The sequence below is a fragment of the Chanos chanos genome, chromosome 3 (genome assembly GCF_902362185.1).
Source record: "Chanos chanos chromosome 3, fChaCha1.1, whole genome shotgun sequence".
Lineage (NCBI taxonomy): Eukaryota > Metazoa > Chordata > Actinopteri > Gonorynchiformes > Chanidae > Chanos > Chanos chanos.
The window spans coordinates 9,605,845-9,628,251 of record NC_044497.1 but is presented as its reverse complement, the minus strand read 5'-3'; the positions used below and the strand labels follow the sequence as shown (position 1 = coordinate 9,628,251).

The 22,407-nt window shown below is 42.5% G+C and overlaps 1 protein-coding gene across 1 annotated transcript; it reads right to left on the bottom strand.

The window, feature by feature from the left end:
• Positions 1 to 6,702: 6,702 nt before the first annotated feature.
• On the bottom strand, positions 6,703 to 21,411 carry cspp1a (centrosome and spindle pole associated protein 1a). The gene is given in 28 exon segments (XM_030767544.1): positions 6,703 to 6,914; positions 7,061 to 7,172; positions 8,188 to 8,294; positions 8,880 to 8,943; positions 9,099 to 9,154; positions 9,250 to 9,387; positions 10,679 to 10,812; positions 11,520 to 11,646; positions 11,908 to 11,974; positions 12,159 to 12,269; positions 12,399 to 12,542; positions 12,992 to 13,141; positions 13,263 to 13,375; positions 13,579 to 13,704; positions 14,087 to 14,234; positions 15,047 to 15,164; positions 16,382 to 16,534; positions 16,703 to 17,091; positions 17,592 to 17,649; positions 17,826 to 17,922; positions 18,118 to 18,203; positions 18,810 to 18,908; positions 19,363 to 19,709; positions 20,005 to 20,103; positions 20,445 to 20,525; positions 20,824 to 20,924; positions 21,054 to 21,132; positions 21,322 to 21,411. Coding segments are annotated over 28 exon segments (3,606 nt in total).
• Between the last annotated feature and the right edge of the window lie 996 nt (positions 21,412 to 22,407).

The following is a 22,407-nucleotide window of genomic DNA, read 5'->3' as shown; positions in this document are numbered from 1 at the left end:
CCTTCCCTTTCATCCAACGTTAAGACGGGGGCACGATGAAGCAATGTCACTCCCTCTCTCTCTCTCTCTCTCTCTCATTCTCCCCTTCTCTCTACTTCCCTCTCCTTCTCTCTCTATCCCGCTGAGGCGCGCTGATAGGAGCTGAGTCATGCTTCAGAGGACACAGAGAGGTTCTCCCCATCTCTAATAGTGTGGGTGGAGTGACGGTGCAGTGTCCTGCTTCCCACTGAATGATGACACTGAGTTAGTTACCAGAATAGCAGGAGAGGGGAGAGAGAGAGAGAGAGAGAAAAGAAAGGAAGACACTTGACTCGGATCATTTTAGAGGACAGACATATGGTCTCTTAAGAAAATAGGAAATGTAAAATCATTTGTAGAACTACATACAGGCTCACGCTGCCACAGAGCCAAAGATACTGCACTAGTATGTAACATGTTTGTCCTCTCTTTTCTCCTGTACAGCTACAAGCTACAAGTACAGCTACAATCCTCCTCTCCTAAAGATGTCTTCACCTTTGTATTTATTTGGATTGATTATGTGTTAACGATGTTGCTGAGCTGTCTGTTACGTATATGGGTGATTTAATGATCAATTCATAGTCACACATTCACAGACATTCAAAGCAAAAGCAGAATGCGAGGGGAGGTTTTAGAAAGGCTTGACACACTGCTGATAAGTGTCTGCTACACTTGTTTCAACGACAAAAGAGGTAACGTCACACTGTCACAGATTGGATGGCGAAATCGCATGAAGTCTGGCAAGAGGAGAAGTCGCGTTATCTCCTCCCGGGAGAAATTCATTAAAACATGCAAAAAGGGAAACTTTTATGGGACGTTTCTGAGCAGATGGAGACTTGGCTTTGTTTCAAAAACAGAGAAGCACAGAGAGAAACATGAGCATGTGGGCTCGGTTGTCCTGGGACAGTATAGAGTTATTTGATTGGATGGAGTTGGCTGTAGTCATGGCAGCATAGTGAGAATGATTGCTATTGGCTGGCTAACAGTAAAAGTATTAGACTGATGCAAATGCAGTGCTGCCTCATTAGACAGAGGGTATGAAAATGCATGTCGAGAAATAGCTTTATGTACTATGACAGAGTTTGGTGATATGGAAGTACAGATCTATGACATAAAAAAGACCACAGCTGTTTGGTGAGTTAGATTATTCTCTGTATATTCTACATGTTAACTGTTCAGCAGAGGACCTTCTGTCACAAACCCACATATGATGTCTGTACAGCTGTCATACGTCATATCAATGTTCTTTCAAAATATCTACAGCAGAGGGGCACTTTCCATGTCTTAACACACACACACACTCTCATTCACAGATGCAAATAAAACATAAAAGATGCACTTCTCTTACTGTAATAATATCATTCTAAGAATCACGTGGTAAGAAAAAAGGCTTTATGAGTCTGGCACTCTTTAAAAGGGAACGTAATGTGTTGTTACAGGTGGTTAGTATGTTGGGGTTGGAGAAAAGAAAACGCTGTTTGACTATTAATATTAGAACACATCAAAGTGCTGTATCAGCTGCAGGACGTGTTAAAGCGTGGCACACACACCATAAGCAGCTTACAAGCCCTCAAAAGCCCTGCAAACTGCCAACAGCTCCAACATATTTTTCAAACTGCCTTTTTTTTTTTTTTTTTTTTTTAATGAGGAAAGTCAAATTTGATTAACTCTCCTGTTTGTTATACACGCTACATTAATGCACTTACTGATTTAATTTACAGGGGACCAAAAAGCAGATAGATAAATAGATCAAATCCAAGTGAAATGCTATTTAAACTCTCACATTTAATGATGAGTAATTGTGTCCATGTGTATGTGTGTTTACCCCGATTTGAAATGAACGCGAGAGTTCAGATCCTCTCTCTCTGTGAGACTGCAGTGTTTTTTACATCCAACACTTCTCTGTTCATTATGCATCTGCTTGTGCAGAGTCAATAGCTCGCTGATTACAACCCACTGCTTCTCTGAAACACACACACACACACACACACAGACACACACACACACACAAAGCGTCAACCTCAATACATGTCTCTCTATTCTCATACTGACTGCACACAGCCTGTGTGTTTAGAAGGAGACTGTCATTATAAAGGCTGACTATGACTCAGCACAGATCGCAGATTTCAACTGAAAGCTTGTTAGTTTATAATTAAGGATAGCAAATTATTAGAACAGACCATTCTGAGGTTGTTGTATATTGTCTGCCGCTCCTGACTGAATCTTTTATGCGGGTGGTGGAAGGCGAGAAGCAGACCTTGAGGCAGTACATAGCAGAGGCATATTCACTTTTAGTCAGTTTGCAGTTTTTTTATCAGTATGGCCATTGAAAAATAAATTCAATGTCGAGTCGTGACTGAGGCTCTGTGTCATGTTGAACTTAGTCAGTAGCACGATTTACAGTTGAAAGTACAGGTGTTGATGTTAGCGATGCTTGTGGTGAGGTGCTAACAGACGTGACACTGGAGAGATGCCTGGACAATGTGAATGGTCAGGGAATGCTGCGGCAAGGGGGGGGTAATTTGGGGGGGGGGGGGTGGCAAGCTTGCTCTGTAGTGCTAGATTCCTCAGACAATTCCCCCAGCAATGCTTATGCATGAAGTTCAGGTCAACGTGACCATTACAAGGGCAAATTCAATGAAGGCCACTCTCCTTATGTCTCCTCTTCTCCCTTCCTCCCGAAATACTAGTATAATGAGAATTGGTATAATGAAAATGATCTTTATGACCGTTGAGCCATCATCAGCGTCATTATCAGAAATTAGAAGATTTTTTTTCCATTTTTAGGGGGTTTGAAATAGGATGCAAGGCTCATCATAAATCAGCAACAATTTAAAACTAACTGACTTAATGTCGCAATATTTGTCTTACCTTGAAAAAAACAAAAATACCAGTGCCATTGCTATCTTATCTTCTTCTGCACTCTAAATTCTGCAGACAGTCAGTGATGTGAGTCATCGGCTGCTGGTCTCCAGGCATTAGAACAGGTGAACTCACACGCCGATACAATAAATATTAACATTCAGAATCATAAAACTCTCTCCTCATGTCTCACTCAGCACTGAGCTCCACACTCCATCACAAAAAACTACTGCACAAATAAACTGAACTCTATTGAGCAAATGAGAAAAGACCTGCTGCTCAATCGATAATCAGCTCATTTTGTGCAGCACATACAGCTACACAATTGTTGTACTGCAGAAATATCCAAAGTTTTCCTGAAAGAGAAATAAGGACAAAGTAGCGTGTCCTGATATGACATCGTGTCTATGTCCACCCCCATCACAACAAAAACCGACCCCATTTCCTATACAGAGCCGACTCCATCTACACACTCTGGTTAACAGATACTTTATCATGCTTAGGCTATGAAACAGCAGGCTACATTAAAACTAATAGAGGTGAAAGATTAATGAACATCCAAGCTGGCTGTAGGGTCATTGTTTTTACTTTAACATGTCTCACAGTGTACCTGTTGTTTAAGAGCATCTTGGTAATTCAGGACACTGTCTTTGGTTTGTTTGGGTCGCTCTGTAGAATAGAGCCCCGAACCCTCTCCAGCTGGAGATATGCCCTGTTGGACAGAAAAACTGGAAACATAGAAAATAAACTTTGCAGATCTGTGCCTTTCCAGCTGTGTACAATACAGGCAGTATACATAGCTCAGGTGCCCCCTAATGGTGATGAATATATAATTCAAATAACGTTGATAGTGGACAGTGTAACGTGTGAACCAAGTGGCTGGCAATGTCTACAGACATCAATACTGGTATTTACAGCCACCCAAGAGGAACTCCGGATCTTATTTAAATATATATATGTGTGTGTGTGTGTGTGTGTGTGTGTGAGTGTCATATATTGGAGGATACTGAAGTACATGAAGAACAAGAACTGAGGAACAAATATTTAGCAGTGTTAAAACTGAAAGGATGTAACAGTCTTCACAAATATTAACTGTCTATGGAAAAGGTGAGAGGAAAAGTGTGTATGGGCACCAAGAGTGTGATGGGTCAATGCTGCAGAAGGTCAGGAGTTCCAGGGCAAGGGTCACCACCCACATACAGTCCATCTAACAGTTAAAAAGACTAATACAACACACACACATACAAACACAAACACAAAAACAAACATTACAGTGTCATCTGGAATTTTATTGATTCAGTATGAATGGGTGGGGATTGAGTTGGGGTTTTTTTTATACTTTATAACAGTATTTCTTTATAACAGAACTTTTTACACAACAGGATGTTCTGAAACAAATACACCAACACCAGATGCATTCTCTAGTGTTTATGGGCGATCTCATTGTTTTTCACTTACTCACTCAGTTTTTCTCACACATTAGACCAAAGCCAAAGTTGTCAGGATTCGTCTGAACAAGCTATCTCTCTGTTTCTCTAAAGAACGCACAGACTTGACTCTGGGGGTTTCCAAACACTTTAAGGTCTCATCCAGATTTCCTGGGTTTACCAGACCCCATTCACTCTTAACCTTTCTCCTCCTCAAAGTCTCTCCTTCTCTTCAGCTATCTTCACTTCCTGTTCCTCATCCGCGGCTCTCTCCATTTCTCCTCTGATACCTTTGACTGGGACACATTGTGTTTTACTGTCTGAATCCAGTGAAGCACTGTAGCAGAGGGACATTGTTTGAATCATTTATTCTCTTAAAGGAGAAAAAGTGGAGCTTTTACTACGGTTAATGTAGAACGTCACGGCCACCGTTTCCTAAGACACGTTTTAGTTGAAAACTAACACACTATCCACACACACACCTGCAACCACAGTCTAAATGCATGGATATTAGGATACTTGTCAGCCATCTAAAATATCTATTTCAGCGACTGAAAAGCTTTTAGTCCTTAGCTAAAAAAAAAAAAAAAAAAAAAAAGAATTGAGGGGAAAAAAAATTTGCTGTGAATGCATTGTGTTAAGCCTTCTCAAGCAGTGTCACTTTGCCAACTATTTTTTAATTAAGAAACTCTGTGTTTGAATTTTTGCTGTATCTTCTGAGTAAGATGGAAACAAAGATCTTATAATACAGTGCAAGGATGATTCAAATTGATTTGTCTCTTCACTGCTTTTAAATGCACCTTGAGAATTTGATACTGCTGGTATTGTTTGTTAAAATTTATGTATAGAATGTCAAACGTGACCTCATAAATGCATCTTTAATTTGCCCATATGGACTGAAATGAATGCATATTCTCATCATTCATACCCCTCCTCACCACCCGTACTCTTATCACAGACATTTTCTCATGGATACTTCAATAAGTTGCTTCTCTTTACCTGACCACGATACAGTCTTTGACATTCCGTTTTACAACACGTCAATTTAAACTCAGCCCTAAAGAGTCGAACCACTGCACAATGTTTTAATATGCACACTAATTCTACATATATATGGAGCCTATTACGGGTTTGTGGAGTATAATTTTTCAAAGTACTGTAAAGATTTTGATACAATTTCCTGGGCATGTGATAAAATTGTAACATCGTTGAATAGTAATAAATCCCCAAAAGAACCATAGGAGGCAGGCCATAGGTTGATGGGCAAAGTTTAAAACTTTGCCCATTTGTTCATCTTAAGCTGACTAATTTTACTGTTTCTGAGAGTAATAAAATACTTGTACAAACTTATACATACAACTTATAAAGATCTCAAAGAACCAGCCTTTGGTTAGGGTAATATCATTAAAAACAACCAATTTATTTCTCCAAAAACTGTACACAATGTAAATTCATCTTAAATACAGTAAATTTCATATTTTCACATTCGGTTCACATTCTCAATATCAATACACGTTCAGTGTAAACACAAACCTTGTTGTGGATTCATAGAATTTCAATCAATATCATCATTCACATCAGAGCCGTGGAAGTGCAGATAGAATTCATGCAGTGCACTCACTCATCCACTCACACTCACACACACACACACACACACACACACACACAAACACACACAAAAACACACACACACACACACACACACACACACACACACACACACACACACACACTGTTCACACTCATGTGTAGCGAAGAGGACGTGTGTGTGATGTGGTTGCTGAAAGCTGCTCTTGCCTGCCAGGGAAACTGAGGCAGATACCGACTGATGCGGACTCTGTCTATGCATCTGTTTTACCGTATCTCCGGGGCTCCGTATTCACGCATCTGTTATTTATGACACAAAATGCAATCTCTAGGCAGACTGATCAAAACACTAACCTTAAAGCCTAAGACTCCACCAGTCTGTCCGCTACCCCTCCACATTCTGTAACATGCTGAATCATCTCAAATGTTTTTTTCACCTACACTGACTGCTTGACGTGACATTCCTGAGTCAGGGGAAAAAAGTGCAATAACTCAGCGTCACATTCCATACACACTCATGTGTAAGTTGTAGGAAAAATCTTTGGTCTTAGATCTCAGTTGGACACTTCTTGTGAACAGTATTTGATAAAAGGCGCTTCTGTAAGTCCAGGGAAAGCTCCGCTCCTAGAACAGCTCCAATAATGAGTCTGGTTTCATCATGGTAAGTGGAATGTCCATTAGTGAGTCTGGTTTAACAACGGTAAGTGGAATGTCCATTAGTCAGTCTGTTTTAACAATGGTAAGTGGAATGGCCATCAGTGAGTCTGGTTTCACCATGGTAAGTGAAATGTCCATTAGAGTGTGAGGTTTAACCATGGTAAGTGGAGGGTCCCTCCCAGTCCTGATCAATGGGTTGTTTGCTGGACAGCCTGCGACCTGCCATGGATCTCTTCAGCGTCTCTGAAGTACCAGGCCTTAGCCAAGGCTCTGTGGCAACCGTGTCCACAGAAACACGTCTGTCTGTGTGAGGAGGCAGAGGCTGGTCCCAAAAATCGTCCCCCTCATCCCCTGACACCTCCTCTGGACGGGACAGAGCGTTACATCAGATCAAATCTACCAAGCACACTAGCATTACAGGTTACCGCCATGAATACTGTCATTAACACACAAAGGTAAAAGTAAAGCGTCATGTTATTAGAATTATGGATCATTTTTAAGTCTCTCACCAGATCTCCAGTCCCTCTCACTCATGTCCTCCAGTCTTCTCATCCGCCGCTGGTTTCGCTCCATAACACTCTCTACGTTAAAGCTGCTGATGGACTGGAGCGACTGGGCGTCCTATCCACAAACAGAACAGGCTCAGGATTTACATCATTTAACACTGTCCTATCCACAAACAGAACAGGCTCAGGATTTACATCATCTAACACTGTCCTATCCACAAACAGAACAGGCTCAGGATTTACATCATTTAACACTGTCCTATCCACAAACAGAACAGGCTCAGGATTTACATCATTTAACACTGTCCTATCCACAAACAGAACAGGCTCAGGATTTACATCATTTAACACTGTCCTATCCACAAACAGAACAGGCTCAGGATTTACATCATTTAACACTGTCCTATCCACAAACAGAACAGGCTCAGGATTTACATCATTTAACACTGTCCTATCCACAAACAGAACAGGCTCAGGATTTACATCATTTAACACTGTCCTATCCACAAACAGAACAAGCTCAGAATTTACATCATCTAACACTGTCCTATCCACAAACAGAACAGGCTCAGGATTTACATCATCTAACACTGTCCTATCCACAAACAGAACAGGCTCAGGATTTACATCATTTAACACTGTCCTATCCACAAACAGAATAGGCTCAGGATTTACATCATCTAACACTGTCCTATCCACAAACAGAACAGGCTCAGGATTTACATCATTTAACACTGGCCTATCCACAAACAGAACAGGCTCAGGATTTACATCATTTAACACGCTTACAAAGATTCGTCATCTGAAGAACTTGGCAGACGATAATACTCAGCTACAAACAGTGAAATATATCAACAGAAACACACATATTGGGATACCCATGCTATTTCTGAGATTAAAAATATTAAAATTAAAATGATGTAAAATTACTCAAGAATATAGTGCATGTATATATATATATCTGTGTGTGTGTGTGTGTGTGTATGTGTGTGTGTGTGTGTGTGTGTGTGTGCACATAAAAATCTAAAACAGATAAAACACAGCATAAAAGTTAACATATTCTGTAAGTCACTAAAAATAAAATAAAAGCGAAAATAATTCATCCCCCCCCCTTCAAAACAATGACTTACATCACCGAAGTCTGTCTTCCTGGCGGCCCGCCTCCTGTCTCTGGCGGAGTTCTGTCGAGCCCTCTGCTCAGGGGGGGGCGGCTCCGTGTACACGTCTCCACTGGGATCTGCACGAGATCCGCAAGAACATTAGCGTACCGCAGACCCGCCGCTCCCGACGTCACTGCCGCTATACACACTCACCAAAACACACTGACCACAGAGAGCTTATGAAGTTTAGGACAGGTGAGTCAGTAAAGCACAGAGCCATAAAAAAAAAATCACAGCCACGTTCATTTCCCCCCGCCTGTCCTTCAGTGTCACTGAGCTGGCAGCTCTCTGCCTGGCAGTTGGCACGGGGCTGTGGGTGACACTGGCACCAGCTGTCAGAAAAATGTCCTGAGCTAACAGCGGACGTGGTGAAGCGTGAAGCCTTTTGGTGAACTCTTAGACGACATGTGGCAGGCCCCGGCCTATTCTCATAATACACGGTCGCCCTCATGTCAGAGCGTTTTCCATGTTATGACTACGTGGGTTTTGAAATGCCGCCACCAAGATTTGAAAATGAAATACAACACACTCTGCTTCAGAAGTCACGTTGTGTGTTCCATGTCTGAGAGCAATGTTAATTTCTGTGTGCATGCACAATTTGATAACATTTGATAACATTTGACTAACACTGTCCTTGTTGGACTGAGCTGAAAAGGTCTTACCAATAAAAGCACTATCTGCCTCTAATAGAGAACCTCTCCCTGGGTCTCCAGCAGAGTTCTCCCTCTGGACAAATAAACACATCGATAAAAATGTCATGTCAATAACACAGGCTGTCAGAGAGAAGTAACAGTGTGTATTTATCCTGCCAGGCCATGGAAAAGTGGGTCACACTAATTCTAAGGAACCAAACTGAGGAGCAGGGCGTCCGTCCCACTCACCAACTGATGATGATGATGATGATGATGTTTCACAGGAGATGACAGGTCAAAGTAATCTGAGACGAAAGAACTGAGTGAGGACACTAACAGTACTCGGGACAAAAAGAGAGAGAGTGTATGTGTGTGTGTGTGTGTGTGTATGTACACTGACCAGCTCCTCTGGCTGTTCTCAGGCTGCTGATCTTGCGTTGCTGTTCTCTGAGAAGAGCCTGCTGCTGGATGTCCAGACTGTGATCATCACTGGGTGGGTCAGGAAATGCATGTCGCAGTTCCTCACGAGACACACTGTCTGCAAAACACACACAAATGCAGACACACACACACACACACGCAGGCATACGCAGACACACACACAGCTTAGCTTAGCTGTAGTTATCCGCCTGGTGGAAAGTTACAGGCAAAGGCGAGAGAGCAGAACTTGTATGTATTAGTGTAGCTCAAACAGCGGGGGAGCGGAGAAAGACCATAAATGTTTTTAAAACTTCAAACAGATTAGTAAAAGAGGAGGTGAACTCTTGTCCCAACTGTGCTAAAACAGGGGCATGAGTCAGCGACTGGTGCTGAGTCACGCTTCAGAGGACACAAAAAGGCTCCTTCCATCTCCCCATCTACAGCCAACCGCCGAACGATGACAGGGAATTAGTTACTGCAACGGCAGGAGAAGCCACAGAGAAAATAGGACACGCTGAGCAGGGTCATTTGAAAGGGGAGAGATACAATCTCTTAAGAAAATGGAAAATGTCCTTTGAAATATTTTGTATAATCAAGCATAGATTCACACTTCTACAGAGCCAAACGCTGCACCAGTATGTGACGTGTTTCTATTCTCTTATAGAACTACAACTTCTGTGTATCAGATAAATTCAAAACACTCCTCTCCTCTAAAGATGTCTTCACCTTTGTATTTATTAGGATTGATTATGTGTTAACGATGTTGCTGAGCTGTCTGTTACGTATATGGGTGATTTAATGATCAATTCATAGTCACACATTCACAGACATTCAAAGCAAAAGCAGAATGTGAGGGGAGGTTTTAGAAAGGCTTGACACACTGCTGATAAGTGTCTGCTACACTTGTTTCAACTACAAAAGAGGTAACGTCACACTGTCACAGATTGGATGGCGAAATCGCATGAAGTCTGGCAAGAGGAGAAGACGCGTTATCTCCTCCCGGGAGAAATTCATTAAAACATGTAAAAAGGGAAACTTTTATGGGACGTTTCTGAGCAGATGGAGACTTGGCTTTGTATCAAAAACAGAGAAGCACAGAGAGAAACATGAGTGTGTGGGCCTGGCTGTGTGAAACTATGGAAGGACAGTATAGAGGGAGTCAGGGATAGGATGGTGTTGGCTGTAGTTCACTAGAAGGTAACAGCACAGTGAGAATGAATGGGCTTGGTGGAATCACAGTAAAAGACCTTTTAGTGCAAATCTAACACTGGTGCTTTAAGGAGAGGGTATAATGACATAAGTTCATACATGACTGAGTTCAGTCTGAGAGAGTCTGATGGTGTGGGAATTAACCCCTGTAAGAAAAAAAACACCCTGTGGATTATCAGGTGTGTGGAGTATAGATTTACCTCTATACTTGAGCTGGTTGAAGTCCAGTATATTCTGAATGTTAACTGGTGCTTTGGTTTTTGAGGGGGGTCTCCTGGCAGGCACCTGGATACGCAGTCTGGCCATGTCAAAAACATCCGCCGGAGGTCGCTCTCTGTGTCTGCATACGCATGCACGCAAGCAGACACACACACACACAAATAAGACACAGAAGGCTTTTCATCATTATCCTAAACCCACTATACAAGAAACCACCCGGGGTGAGGGGGGTGTACTTCATTAACACAATATCTCAGCTAGCCAATTAACTACAGTCAAAATCCTACAGTGTCCTGTCCAGTGGGAAAAGAGATAAAGTACATTCCTGTTGGACTTAACCTTTTGCTTTAGTCTTATAACTAACTGAATAAGTCTGAAAAAAGGCTTTACGAGTCTGGCACTCTTTAAAAGGGAACGTAATGTGTTGTTACAGGTGGTTAGTATGTTGGGGTTGGAGAAAAGAAAACGCTGTTTGACTATTAATATTAGAACACATCAAAGCGCTGTATCAGCTGCAGGACGTGTTAAAGCGTGGCACACACACCATAAGCAGCTTACAAGCCCTCAAAAGCCCTGCAAACTGCCAACAGCTCCAACATGTTTTTCAAACTGCCTTTTTTTTTTTTTTTAATGAGGAAAGTCAAATTTGATTAACTCTCCTGTTTGTTATACACGCTACATTAATGCACTTACTGGCTTAATTTACAGGGGACGAAAAAGCGGATAGACAAATAGATCAAATCCAGGTGAAATCATCCTTATAAAGTCGCATTAGATGATCATTGCAGGAGTGAGTGTGTGTGTGTGCATATGTTTACCCACTTATGATAAACAGGGGTGATGACATCGTCTCTGTCAGACTGCAGCAGTTGGTCCTCCACACGTCTCTGTTCACTGCGCAGCTGCTTACGCAGAGCTGATAGCTCACTGATCACACCCTGCTGTTCCTCTGAAACACACACACACACACACACACACACACACACACACACACACACACACAGCGTCAACAAAGCATCCCTGCTTAGCCCTCTCTGTTCTCATGTTGACTGCACACTGCCTGTGTGTTTACCAAAAACTGTCACTATGAAAACTAGGACTATGACTCAGCATAACAGATCACAGATTTCAACTGAAATTGTATTCATTTGTAATTTATACAGGTTAGAGTATTAACGGGACGGTCACACTGGGATGTTGATGGATATACCTGTTGCTCGGAGCTGATTCCTCCGCGCGGGCACGGGGGGAGAGTGAGGGGCAGACCTCGACCTCGCCTGAACGGACACACGCGCAACAGACACACTTATAGTTTAATCTCCCATCTATGCCGCTTATTCATTAACATGGCATGATCATTTAAAACAGATCTGTCCGATCTACATCTGCGACAGACGTGTTGCTCCACATTAAACTCGGTCAGCGGCACTTGTTGGAGCTGGTGACGTGTGTCACACTTACAGCCAGAGAGGCAGCAGATCGACGGCTCTCTACGCTCAGTGGTCTGGGAGAACGCTGCTGACCCAACTTCCTCTGCAGGGTCGGGATGGGTGGCGACGGCTCTCTGTGAATCTTTGAAAAAGTTCACGTTAAAAAAAAAAAACAAAAAAAAAAAAAAACCCCTTTGTTATTGTGGTTATTTTCAAAAGGGAGATTAAAACTGACAACCGCTGCATGAGTCATTTGTCCTGTGTTCTTCACCTCCTCCAGACGAGTTTGTCTGTCTCTCTCGTACTGCTTCCTCAAGGCCTCGGTCGCTCTCTCGTCCTCCTCTTTCTTCTTGCGTTCAGCCTCTCTGCGCCGTTCCTCTGCCTGACGAACCAGCTCTTCATTTTTGGCTATTTGCTGTAGAGGAGAGAAGTTTTCTTCAGAGAGACAAAAGACAATAAAGACAAAAAAAAAAACTCTTCTCCGCTGATGAATTACTCCAGCTAAAAATTCCTCAAAAGAACAACATATCAATATCAAACAACTTTTCCAATACAGCTGAGAGGGGATTCTAGAACTCTCCAGAAATACATGTGCCTTTCCTTGCTTTTGCTTACCTTCAACTTAACTTAAAACATCTTTATGAATGGAAAAAAAGGCAACACAAAGTCCGTAGCACTATTCATCAACCAGTTCCCTTGTGTCAGGTCATTACAATGACTACCATACAAAACAACTTTTAAAAGCAATACCACAGGGGCGCCGCCTGCCTTAAGAGAAAACCATGTGAGGGTTTTTCAGGACGACTAGGCATAAAACTCTGATTCATCTGACCACCATAAGGATCGAGTCAGCGTACGGCCCACCTCCATCTCCTTGCGTTTCTTCTTTTCCTGCTCCTCCTCGTACTCCTTCTGGATACGAGCCCTCTGTTCAGCCAATCTCCTCTCCTCCCTCTCCGTCTCAAGCCTCAGACGCTCCTTCTCTTCTGCATCCTTTCTCCGTTTCTCCTCGATCTATGGATCACCCAAGCCAATGCAATGCTTTTGGTTAAGAGAGAGAGAACCATTCTACGGGCGCACGGCGGTAAACGCGGTCTGAAGCTCCCTGAGAAAGTGTGTGTGTGTGTGTGTATACCTGCTGTCTCAGGTAATCCCTGTACTTGTCTTGTTCGTGTAGTTGCTGAGGTGTAGGCAGCTCTGCGAAGACGTTGCCTCGAGCGTGTGGCGACGGCTGAGCCGCGGAGAAATCTGCGGGAACAAGAACACTGACTCAAAGATGACTGTGCGCCGCTCTGAACGTTCAAAGTCTAAAATCACTTCTTAGACACCTGAATCTGAAACCAGGTTTCTGGACACCTCCGATGTCAGAACGTTTTTTGGAATATCTAAAACAGATCTGGAGATCTGGAGAAGCCTGTCTGAGATAGATGATCTGGATAAATCAGAGGTACCCGACAGTCTGTGAGTAGAGGGAATCCTGTCCTCTCCTTTTGACATGGACGTCACGGCTCTTCTGTCCCGATATTCAGGGTTCACGTAGGCCTCCTCATTTGACCTGTGCATGTGTCTCAGGTCACCTAAAGGCAAACCATCAACACACACATCACCTGTACTTATCTGTCTGCTGCCTGAAATATCCATAACATATAACAGTACTTAATGTGAAGGCCAAATATGGATGCATGAGGGATAGAGAGGTCTGAATTTAAATGTTAACTCCATGGCAACATGTACTATATATCAATATTTGCATAGGTATGACTTGAGGGTTGAATATGGTTGAAATAAACTGATTTAGAGCAAGATCTGAAATTTCAAGAGCGCTGCAGCAGTACGTCATGGCTCTGAGAAAAGTTTTGTTCGATTTAACTTTGACCAACTGTGGATCTATATCAAACTTAAGAAGATCACAGGAGGCCAGCTGGCTTGGGGGCGGTGCTGTGAAGCCAGGTTGCGTACTGATGAGGTTGCCCCGGTCATCTCTCAGTGGAGCTCCACCCCCTCCCCGCCCCCACGGCTCATAGGCTTTCATCTCCGCCTCCAGTTTAGCGTCGTAGCGCTCCCTCTCCTCTCTCTCTCGCCTCTTTCGCTCCTGTCTTTCCTGGATCTGTGTCCAAAAATGAAATGATGTCAGTGACCACTGAGCAGTGTTTTCTCCATCTTCTGTCACACCATGACAAGAATTTTAAAGAAGTAAAATGAACAATCCATTTCTTGCAGATATGAAATACTACAATATACTCAACGTCGGATTTATTTACGCTATACTTAAAGCTAACAGACCTAACACTGATATGGACATTTCACCTTGAGAAACTGCCATCATAGCCATGTCTTTGACTGTGACAATTCTGCAGACAGTCAGTGATGTGAGTCATTGGCTTCTGTTCTCCAGGCATTAGCCCAGGTGAACTCACACGCTGATACAATAAATATTAACATTCAGGATCATAAAACTCTCTCCTCATGTCTCACTCAGCACTGAGCTCCACACTCCATCACAAAAAACTACTGCACTGAGCAGCATCTCAAATAAACTGAACTCTATTGAGCAAATGAGAAAAGACCTGCTGCTCAATCGATAATCAGCTCATTTTAGGCAGACTTTTTTATTTTTTTCAAAACAACTATACAAAAGTTGTACTGCAGAAATATCCAAAGTTTCCCTGAAAGAGAAATAAGGACAAAGTAGTGTGTCCTGATATGACATCGCGTCTATGTCCACCCCCATCACGAAAAAAACGACCCCATTTCCTATACAGAGCCGACTCCATCTACACACTCTGGTTAACAGATACTTTATCATGCTTAAGCTATGAAACAGCAGGCTACGTTAAAACTAATAGAGGTGAAAGATTAATGAACATCCAAGCTGGCTGTAAGGTCATTGTTTTTACTTTAACATGTCTCACAGTGTACCTGTTGTTTAAGAGCATCTTGGTAATTCAGGACACTGTCTTTGGTCTGTTTGGGTCTCTCTGTAGAATAGACCCCTGAACCCTCTCCAGGTGGACCAATGCCCTGCTGACTATTCACTCTGTGAGGACATACGCCAAATATTTCTCATTATAAGCAGAACAGTCAATGGAAACAATGTTTATTTTCACAGAAGAAGTGCCATATATATTTCATACATAGGATTTTTTTTTTTTTTCATACACAGAACACAGGCTACATATTTGCAGGTCTACAGGCGCCCCCTTATGGTACTTCAAGCACCATCCAAAAGGTGTGACTACACCAAAAACATGGTCATAATGAGGATGGTAATGTGTTCAAACATCAGTTCTGACACGTTTGAGATCTTGAGATTAATAACGAATAAATTTACATTAATATATGAATCATAATTTGACATCTGCATGCAGGCTGACCTCAAAATTTAGAAATACGCTAATTTGTGGTGCAAGTTCAATCAACGTAAGGAGTAATCCTTTTAAGGAGTTTAAAAAAAAAAAAACCAAAAGGAAAAGAGAAGTGAAGTATGAGAGAACCCACTGTTTGAAGGCTCCACTGGGAGGCTGCTGGAGAGGCTGAGGACCTCCAGGAGCAACACTGGGGAACTGCTGTCCTCCATGCACTGGACGTCCATCTAGCAGTTCAAAAGAAAACCATGCGTGCGCGCGCGCGCGCACACACACATGCACACACGCACGCACGCACACACGCACACACGCACACACACGCATACACGCGCACACACACACACACACACACAAAAACATACACAATTAGAGTATTGTAAAGGCCATTTCCACACTCAGACAAAGGTTTTTTCCGAAAGGAAAAAAGGGCACGTCATTTTTTCTGAGCAGCCTGTTGGACACAGTCATTCCAGTACATCTGGTAGCGTCTCCAGAGGCCAAATCAAGCATCAGCAGTCGTCTGTGGAACACTGTGACTGATTAGACACACATCAGAGGCCCGTGAACGGCCATGCCAACTTTTTATCATCATTGAGCTGGTGATATAGTGCACTCTGAATGAAGAATAATAAGCCTGTATAGAGTGCTAAGCTTTATAAAGCCATCTGCGTTACTCAGAGCTGACAAATGATGGCAAGAGACGTTACAAAACGATCCCAAGAACAGTATATTATCTTGAAAATATTTAACTCACCCTAAATCACTCTCATTTCCAAAATATATATCACCAAAAAAGGATCATGGCTATGTAATGAAAATCAGTCTTAAAAACCATCAGTCTGTCGGAACATCAGAAACATCAACGATGAAGAGCTCAAAAGTAGGTCACTGTGCGATGGCACTGAAAAGCCATTCAAACTCACAGTAGGTTAGACTGGGATCCAGGGGATTTCTGGCCCCATAGTAGTAGTAAGCATCATCGTATGGAGTTCTGTACGTGTCTGCTAGCGTGGGTGCCAAAGGCAGCGGGACACTTCTGATTCTAAAAACATACAAACGCGTTACTTTTAACAACCCCTGAAACACATTTTAAAAGTGGAAATACAAAAAAAGACTGATATTCATCCGAGGACCTTATTTTGCTCGGACACAGAAGAGAGACAGTTCTACAGTTGATACAACAAGCTGTTTGTTCAAGGCTGGAGCATACCTCGGAGCCATAATGTCTCCCAGAGTACCTGAGAGTCTTCTGTGGAAGTCATCATTGATGGGGCTTACTTCACTAACACCCAGACCAGCTCCTGTCCCTAACCCTGCATCTCCCGCCGCAGCCTGCAGGCTCAGGGCGGCGTTGTAGCCCAGGGGTGGTGACTGGAACGCCGCACGGGGCCTCTCCGGGGGAGCCGTCTCATCCAGGGACGGCTTCTCTTCGCGTGAACCCCTATCTGAGTCGCTCCTTAAAGCGTTCAGACCGATCCCAGGCCTGTAAGGAGCGTCTCTTTTCCTGCTTTCATATTCCCGATTTACCGCACCAAACTGTTTGATACGATCAGGCTATTAGATACAGTGAGAGAGAAGACACATTGCACATTTCAGAGTCTGCGTGCTGTAGACAAAGATACAAACAGATTAGTGACAAGGTTGGTATTTTAAGGTAATGCTCTTTCAGCTGTGCATAAATGGGACAATCAGGGGGTGAGTTTGCAGTGAAGACACACACAACAAAAGTCCCAGCAGAGCACTGGCATTAAAGACACAACTGTAAACAAAAAGAATTACATAAATAAAAATAAGATCTACTGCTCATTTAGACACCATATTGTTGTGCTACATAAGGAGTGCAAGGAGGTTCTAAAACCCGTGCATGATGCAAGCCCACCCACTACTGAGTGATGTGCGTGCATTTACCTGCTTCTGGTACAGCTATAAACAAGCACAGAAAGGGTACACGGTCAAATTCGCTCTAACATTGTTCAACATCTGTTCCTATCAGCTCTTCAAGCCTACACTGGTATACATTTTTTAAACGACTATTGCCTTTCTGTTTCAAACCCCTTTGATCTCTTTGAGGGGGTCAGAGTTCACCTCTGTCTCTTTACCTGTTTTTCTGGGTCAACAGCTCCTGTAGCTGCTACTCTCAACTCCAGCTCCTTTTCCCTTAAAAAAAAAAAATAATAAAGGTAATGGTTCATAACATAACCCACAGTAACACTGTCTAACACATTGTCTGTTTAAATGCACACTGAACAACATCACATATTTAGTAGGTTCCTTCCTAACGTTTTGGGTTTTATTTTTCCATTGAGGATATTCATACATGCGGAGCAACTTACCTTCTTTTGTTCTTTTGCTGCTCGGCCATTTGCTCCAGCAGTTCCTGTCTATACCGCTCCTTTCTCCTCTGAGCAGCCTCACCTCCCTCTGCAGCTCCTGCGTGAAAGCACAGTCGTCAGAAGAGACTGTATCTGGACAGCTGGAGCATCAAAAACACTATGAAAACTGGGTAGGGTTAATAATGACACATTAGCAGGCTCTGTTAGACAGGTATTTACATTGACTGATCTATTATGAAGCGGGCAGGAGAAGTGATCCAGCCGTGTGGAAGAAAGGCATAAATTCTCCTACCGATCAGGAGCCCCGTGGCAAATTCGGCCATGTTCTGGTTGGAAGCCGACTTGGATCTCTCTGCAGTCTTTTCCAGGTCCTGCGGACTAAAAGACACTTCCAGTCACACACAGAGAAAATGCCGGCCTGTCCCACAGACATCTTACAATTAAACACATCATAACCACGCTTGCCAACCAGGCCACGAGTACTATGTCAGTCAACATCACACACACACACACACACACACACACACACACACACACACACACACACCTACACACACACACCGGATTAAACAGCTTCACTGCACAGCACTCTGTCCCACTAGTGAATCACCCAATCTACAGATCAATACCAGCCCCCTGACAGAATAAAGAGTGACTGTAGCCAGTTAGCATTCTCACGAAGACAGATACAGCACACTTAGCGTTTAAACAGCCAGAGACGCTGTCTGAAAAACATGAATATGAACGCAATTATGAACAAATTTTGAAAGAAGCCAGGGAAAATTAGCTTTTTTTCCTGTTTTTTTTCCAATCCTGGCAGTCAGTTGAAGCAGCAATCAATAAGGAGGATTTATAAACCTTGTGAACCCTCCGACTGAAATAATTGCCTCCTCAGCCGCTAAAAGCATTCAAGCTTTGCTCCAGCAAAAAAAAACGGGCTTCAAAAAAAAAAATCCAATTATTCTAATTGCAGTAGATCATTACTTGGGATTGAATGATGCTGACAAAGTTCTTCTATTCTCTTCTTGGTGCACCTCTTCATTAACAGCCTGAGTATCCACTCCTCTCCTCTCATGAGCAGTTCTGTTCAACACAGGACAAAACAAATTTATTAGAGAGAGCATACAGTAGAGCTATATATATACTTTTCTTCTTCTTCTTCTTCTTCTTTTCCCTCCAGAATGTTCAGCTGTCTGATTTCACCCTGATACAGCATCCACCAAGATTAAGTTGAGCGCAGGCTTTACGTCTAAAGATTGACACGATGTCTTTTTATACTATAAGATGGATAACATCAAGTAATATAACGTGTTTGGAAGAGAGCACTATTCACATAACTGCAACTATACAGGCACCTGTCCTAAAGACCAATGAGCAGCGTGAATGACCCTGACAGACACTCCCAACTGTGCCAACTGTATTCTCTTGGATCTCCCCCCACCCCACAATCAGCAAGTTTGGCACAACCCGAATTCAAACAGATGTGGGTCACAATGTGCACAGTGCCTTAAAGGTACAACGTGTGTAGAGCAAGTACCTTTTTTCTCTCCTGTCAGTTTGTACAGGCTCCCGTCTATGTCTGGACCTCCTCTTGTACAGCTGCTCCAACTCTTCCTCGTCCTCTTCCAATTCAGGTTCTTCCTCGGAGCTGTAAGAATCTATGTGCTTTCTCAGCCTCCCCTCAGAGGTTTCTGGGCTCTCCACCCAGCGTCTGCGTCGCCTTGGCCTCTGATACACCCTGCTCCTGGGTTCTGTCAGGGTGGCAGCGTCCTTTCTGGAGGACAGCAACCTCTCTGGGGTTAAAGCTCTAGCCTGATCCTGCTCTGCTGCGTTGTCAGAGGGAGGTAATGGAGGCTTTGAGCAAATAGGGTCGCTGTCCCGTGCCTGTCGATAAAAACAAACGTTATTTTCTAAATACCAAAAGTCTCGTGTTTGTTTTTCGCAGAATTTCTGAATAACGAGAATTAATTGTGGAATATGTAATTGAGAGGTTGTTATGACAACTGACAGAAATGAGGTTCTAAATTCTCATTTGGTAGCTGCTGAGTTTTAAAAGGTAATGTTGCAATTTAACACTGTGACTTTACATTTGAACAGTAGTGTTAAAAGCTTTCTAAAGTGAACGGTAAAACCACTCTCGAGTACCGCTTCAAAGAACAGCAATTTGCTGGACTTGTACCTGTGGAGTACCAAAGGAAGAGTTCCTTGTTTTTCTTGCTCCCCCTTGCCCTTTAAGGAAAAGAATGTATTCCTTGTTTCTCTCATCTCGTAGTTTGTCCTAAGGGTAGAGAAAACACATTACTATCTACAAAAATAACATCATTGCACAAATACAGTTATTATGTATTGTAACAAAAATATTATTTCGCGGAAATAGACACTTCCAGAATCAAGGCAGAAAGCACTATAAGATCATCCAGAAGGAAATGCAATGCTCTTCACATCTCAATGTCAACTCAAGCAGTTGCCAATGGACACCTAATCTCACACAGTGTTTGGTAACTATGTGTGCTTGTAAATCACATTTTACTTTCTTTCAGGTTATGATGCCAAGAAATACTGGTGTTTAAACCAGTCAACTGAGTTGAATGTTAAATCAAACAGACAACACACAGATACCTTTGCAGATTTCCTTTCTTTAATGGGAAGAGACCCTAGTTGAGACTCTGGGCCTGGCTTGTCTGCAATCAAATGTTCTTTCTAAACATAGAATAAACAAGAACCACTATAGTTATACCCCTAGGTGTGACAGTTATGCCATGCAGAATCAAATACCCCCCTGTGCCCCTTCCCAAATGCAGGACACTTAAAACCAAGCGATTTGAAATTTCAGGCAATAGGTTGCTTGCCTCCATGTACAATTTGGTCCTCAAACAGTAAGATTTGTAATCTAATTACTGAAGCCTAGATTACAGGGACTATGTCAAAGCTGAGCTATATCAGAACAGACTGATGTATTCTGACACAAGAGAGTTGGGCATTCGTGGTGTAATTGTACCTCTGAGACATAGCGAATGTAGTCCTCACGAAGCTCCTGTTTTAGCTGTTGTTTCTTCTTGTCATACTCCTCTCCTAGCTGCAAAATTAGACCAAATCCATCTGAAAACAAGCAAAACACAGAGGACTTTTATAGATTGGAGTGCACAGATGGATGAAATAAAATGGCGCCCTACAGTACCCTACAAAACACTAATGTGTTCACTGAAATACCTTTTTTTCTCTCATTACCTTTGTTCTGTTTATATGGTGACGGCCCACTGGCAGGCTCAGTGTTCTCCTTCTCTGTGTTTATGTAGTCTTCCTTGGTCTGTAAAACAGCAAAACCAAAATTTAGCAAACTGCTTCATTTCACTAAAGGTACTGTTCCTCAGGAGTGCTGCAGAGTTAAGAATTATTCATTTAGAATATTTGGGTAAAGAAATATTTATTTATCTGAAGGGACAATATTTCTATAGTATGAGTACAAAGCAGTACATTTCACCAGGGCAGAACCCACCTTCATTTCCATGTAAGGCACATAATTCGCTTTATCTGATGCTAACTTCGCCTTCTGTTCATTTAAAAAGTTTTCAAAGTTGTCGCCCATTGTTTCATATCAAACCTGAAAAGCGACAATAATGACAAAAAAATATTTGTTTTCTTCCTCATAAAAACTGCCAATACAAAACGCGAAAATGGTTTTATCGGTAAGGAAATGGGTGCGCCACGATGCTGGGCATCTGAGTGCGTTGTTAGGCAACCAGTGTGTACACAGCTCTTTGCAAACTGGTAGCAAATTAGCTTGCTTGTGAGTTGTTTGGCTAGCTTAGTCTGTAGAGACTAACGTAACATCACAACTCTAAATCATCCTCAGAACTGAAAATTTAATTGGGGTTTAAACTGAAGGTAAAATGTTGGTCCTGTCAGGACTGTAAATACGTTACTGTCCAAGAGGTAAATCAGTCAATCCAGCAGACCCCTTTGCTGGCTTGTACCGGCAGGCTACATAGCGGGCTATCTTTAATTTTGCTCACATCACAAATTCAAGAAAACCGGCCTACAATCACCAGGGCTTACGCTCTTCTTTAATCCAATCACAAAATAACACTCTGTCGAGAAAATCTGTTTATGAGGTAGCAGTTTGCAATTTAGCGTGTGCACCTACCACTCGGCAGTAGCAACGTCCCAAGACAAGTTATCCTAAAAGTACAATGAGCCGAATGAGTAGGAAGTGCGCACAAAACGGGTTCCCCATCCGCGCTTCAAATCCAGAACTTTCAAAAGGCTGAGATAAGCTTGCTCTGGCGACCACAGACAGAAACTGTTGAGAATAACAGGCCAGCGACCATTTGCCTTATTTTCCTTATTCATTCTTTGCCCCACACCTCCTAGAGGGCTCCCAAGCGATTAAACACTTTGGAAACTATGACGTATTTTCAGATACTGTTAATACAATGTTTGTATTCTTCCACGAGCCTTAGATTTTAAATCAGTTTCTTTAACGTAGTGTCTTTATCATGACATATTTGTACCTTTATTATTATCATGTGTGTAAGGAAAGAAGGAAAGAAAGAAAGAAAGAAAGAAAGAAAGAAAGAAAGCA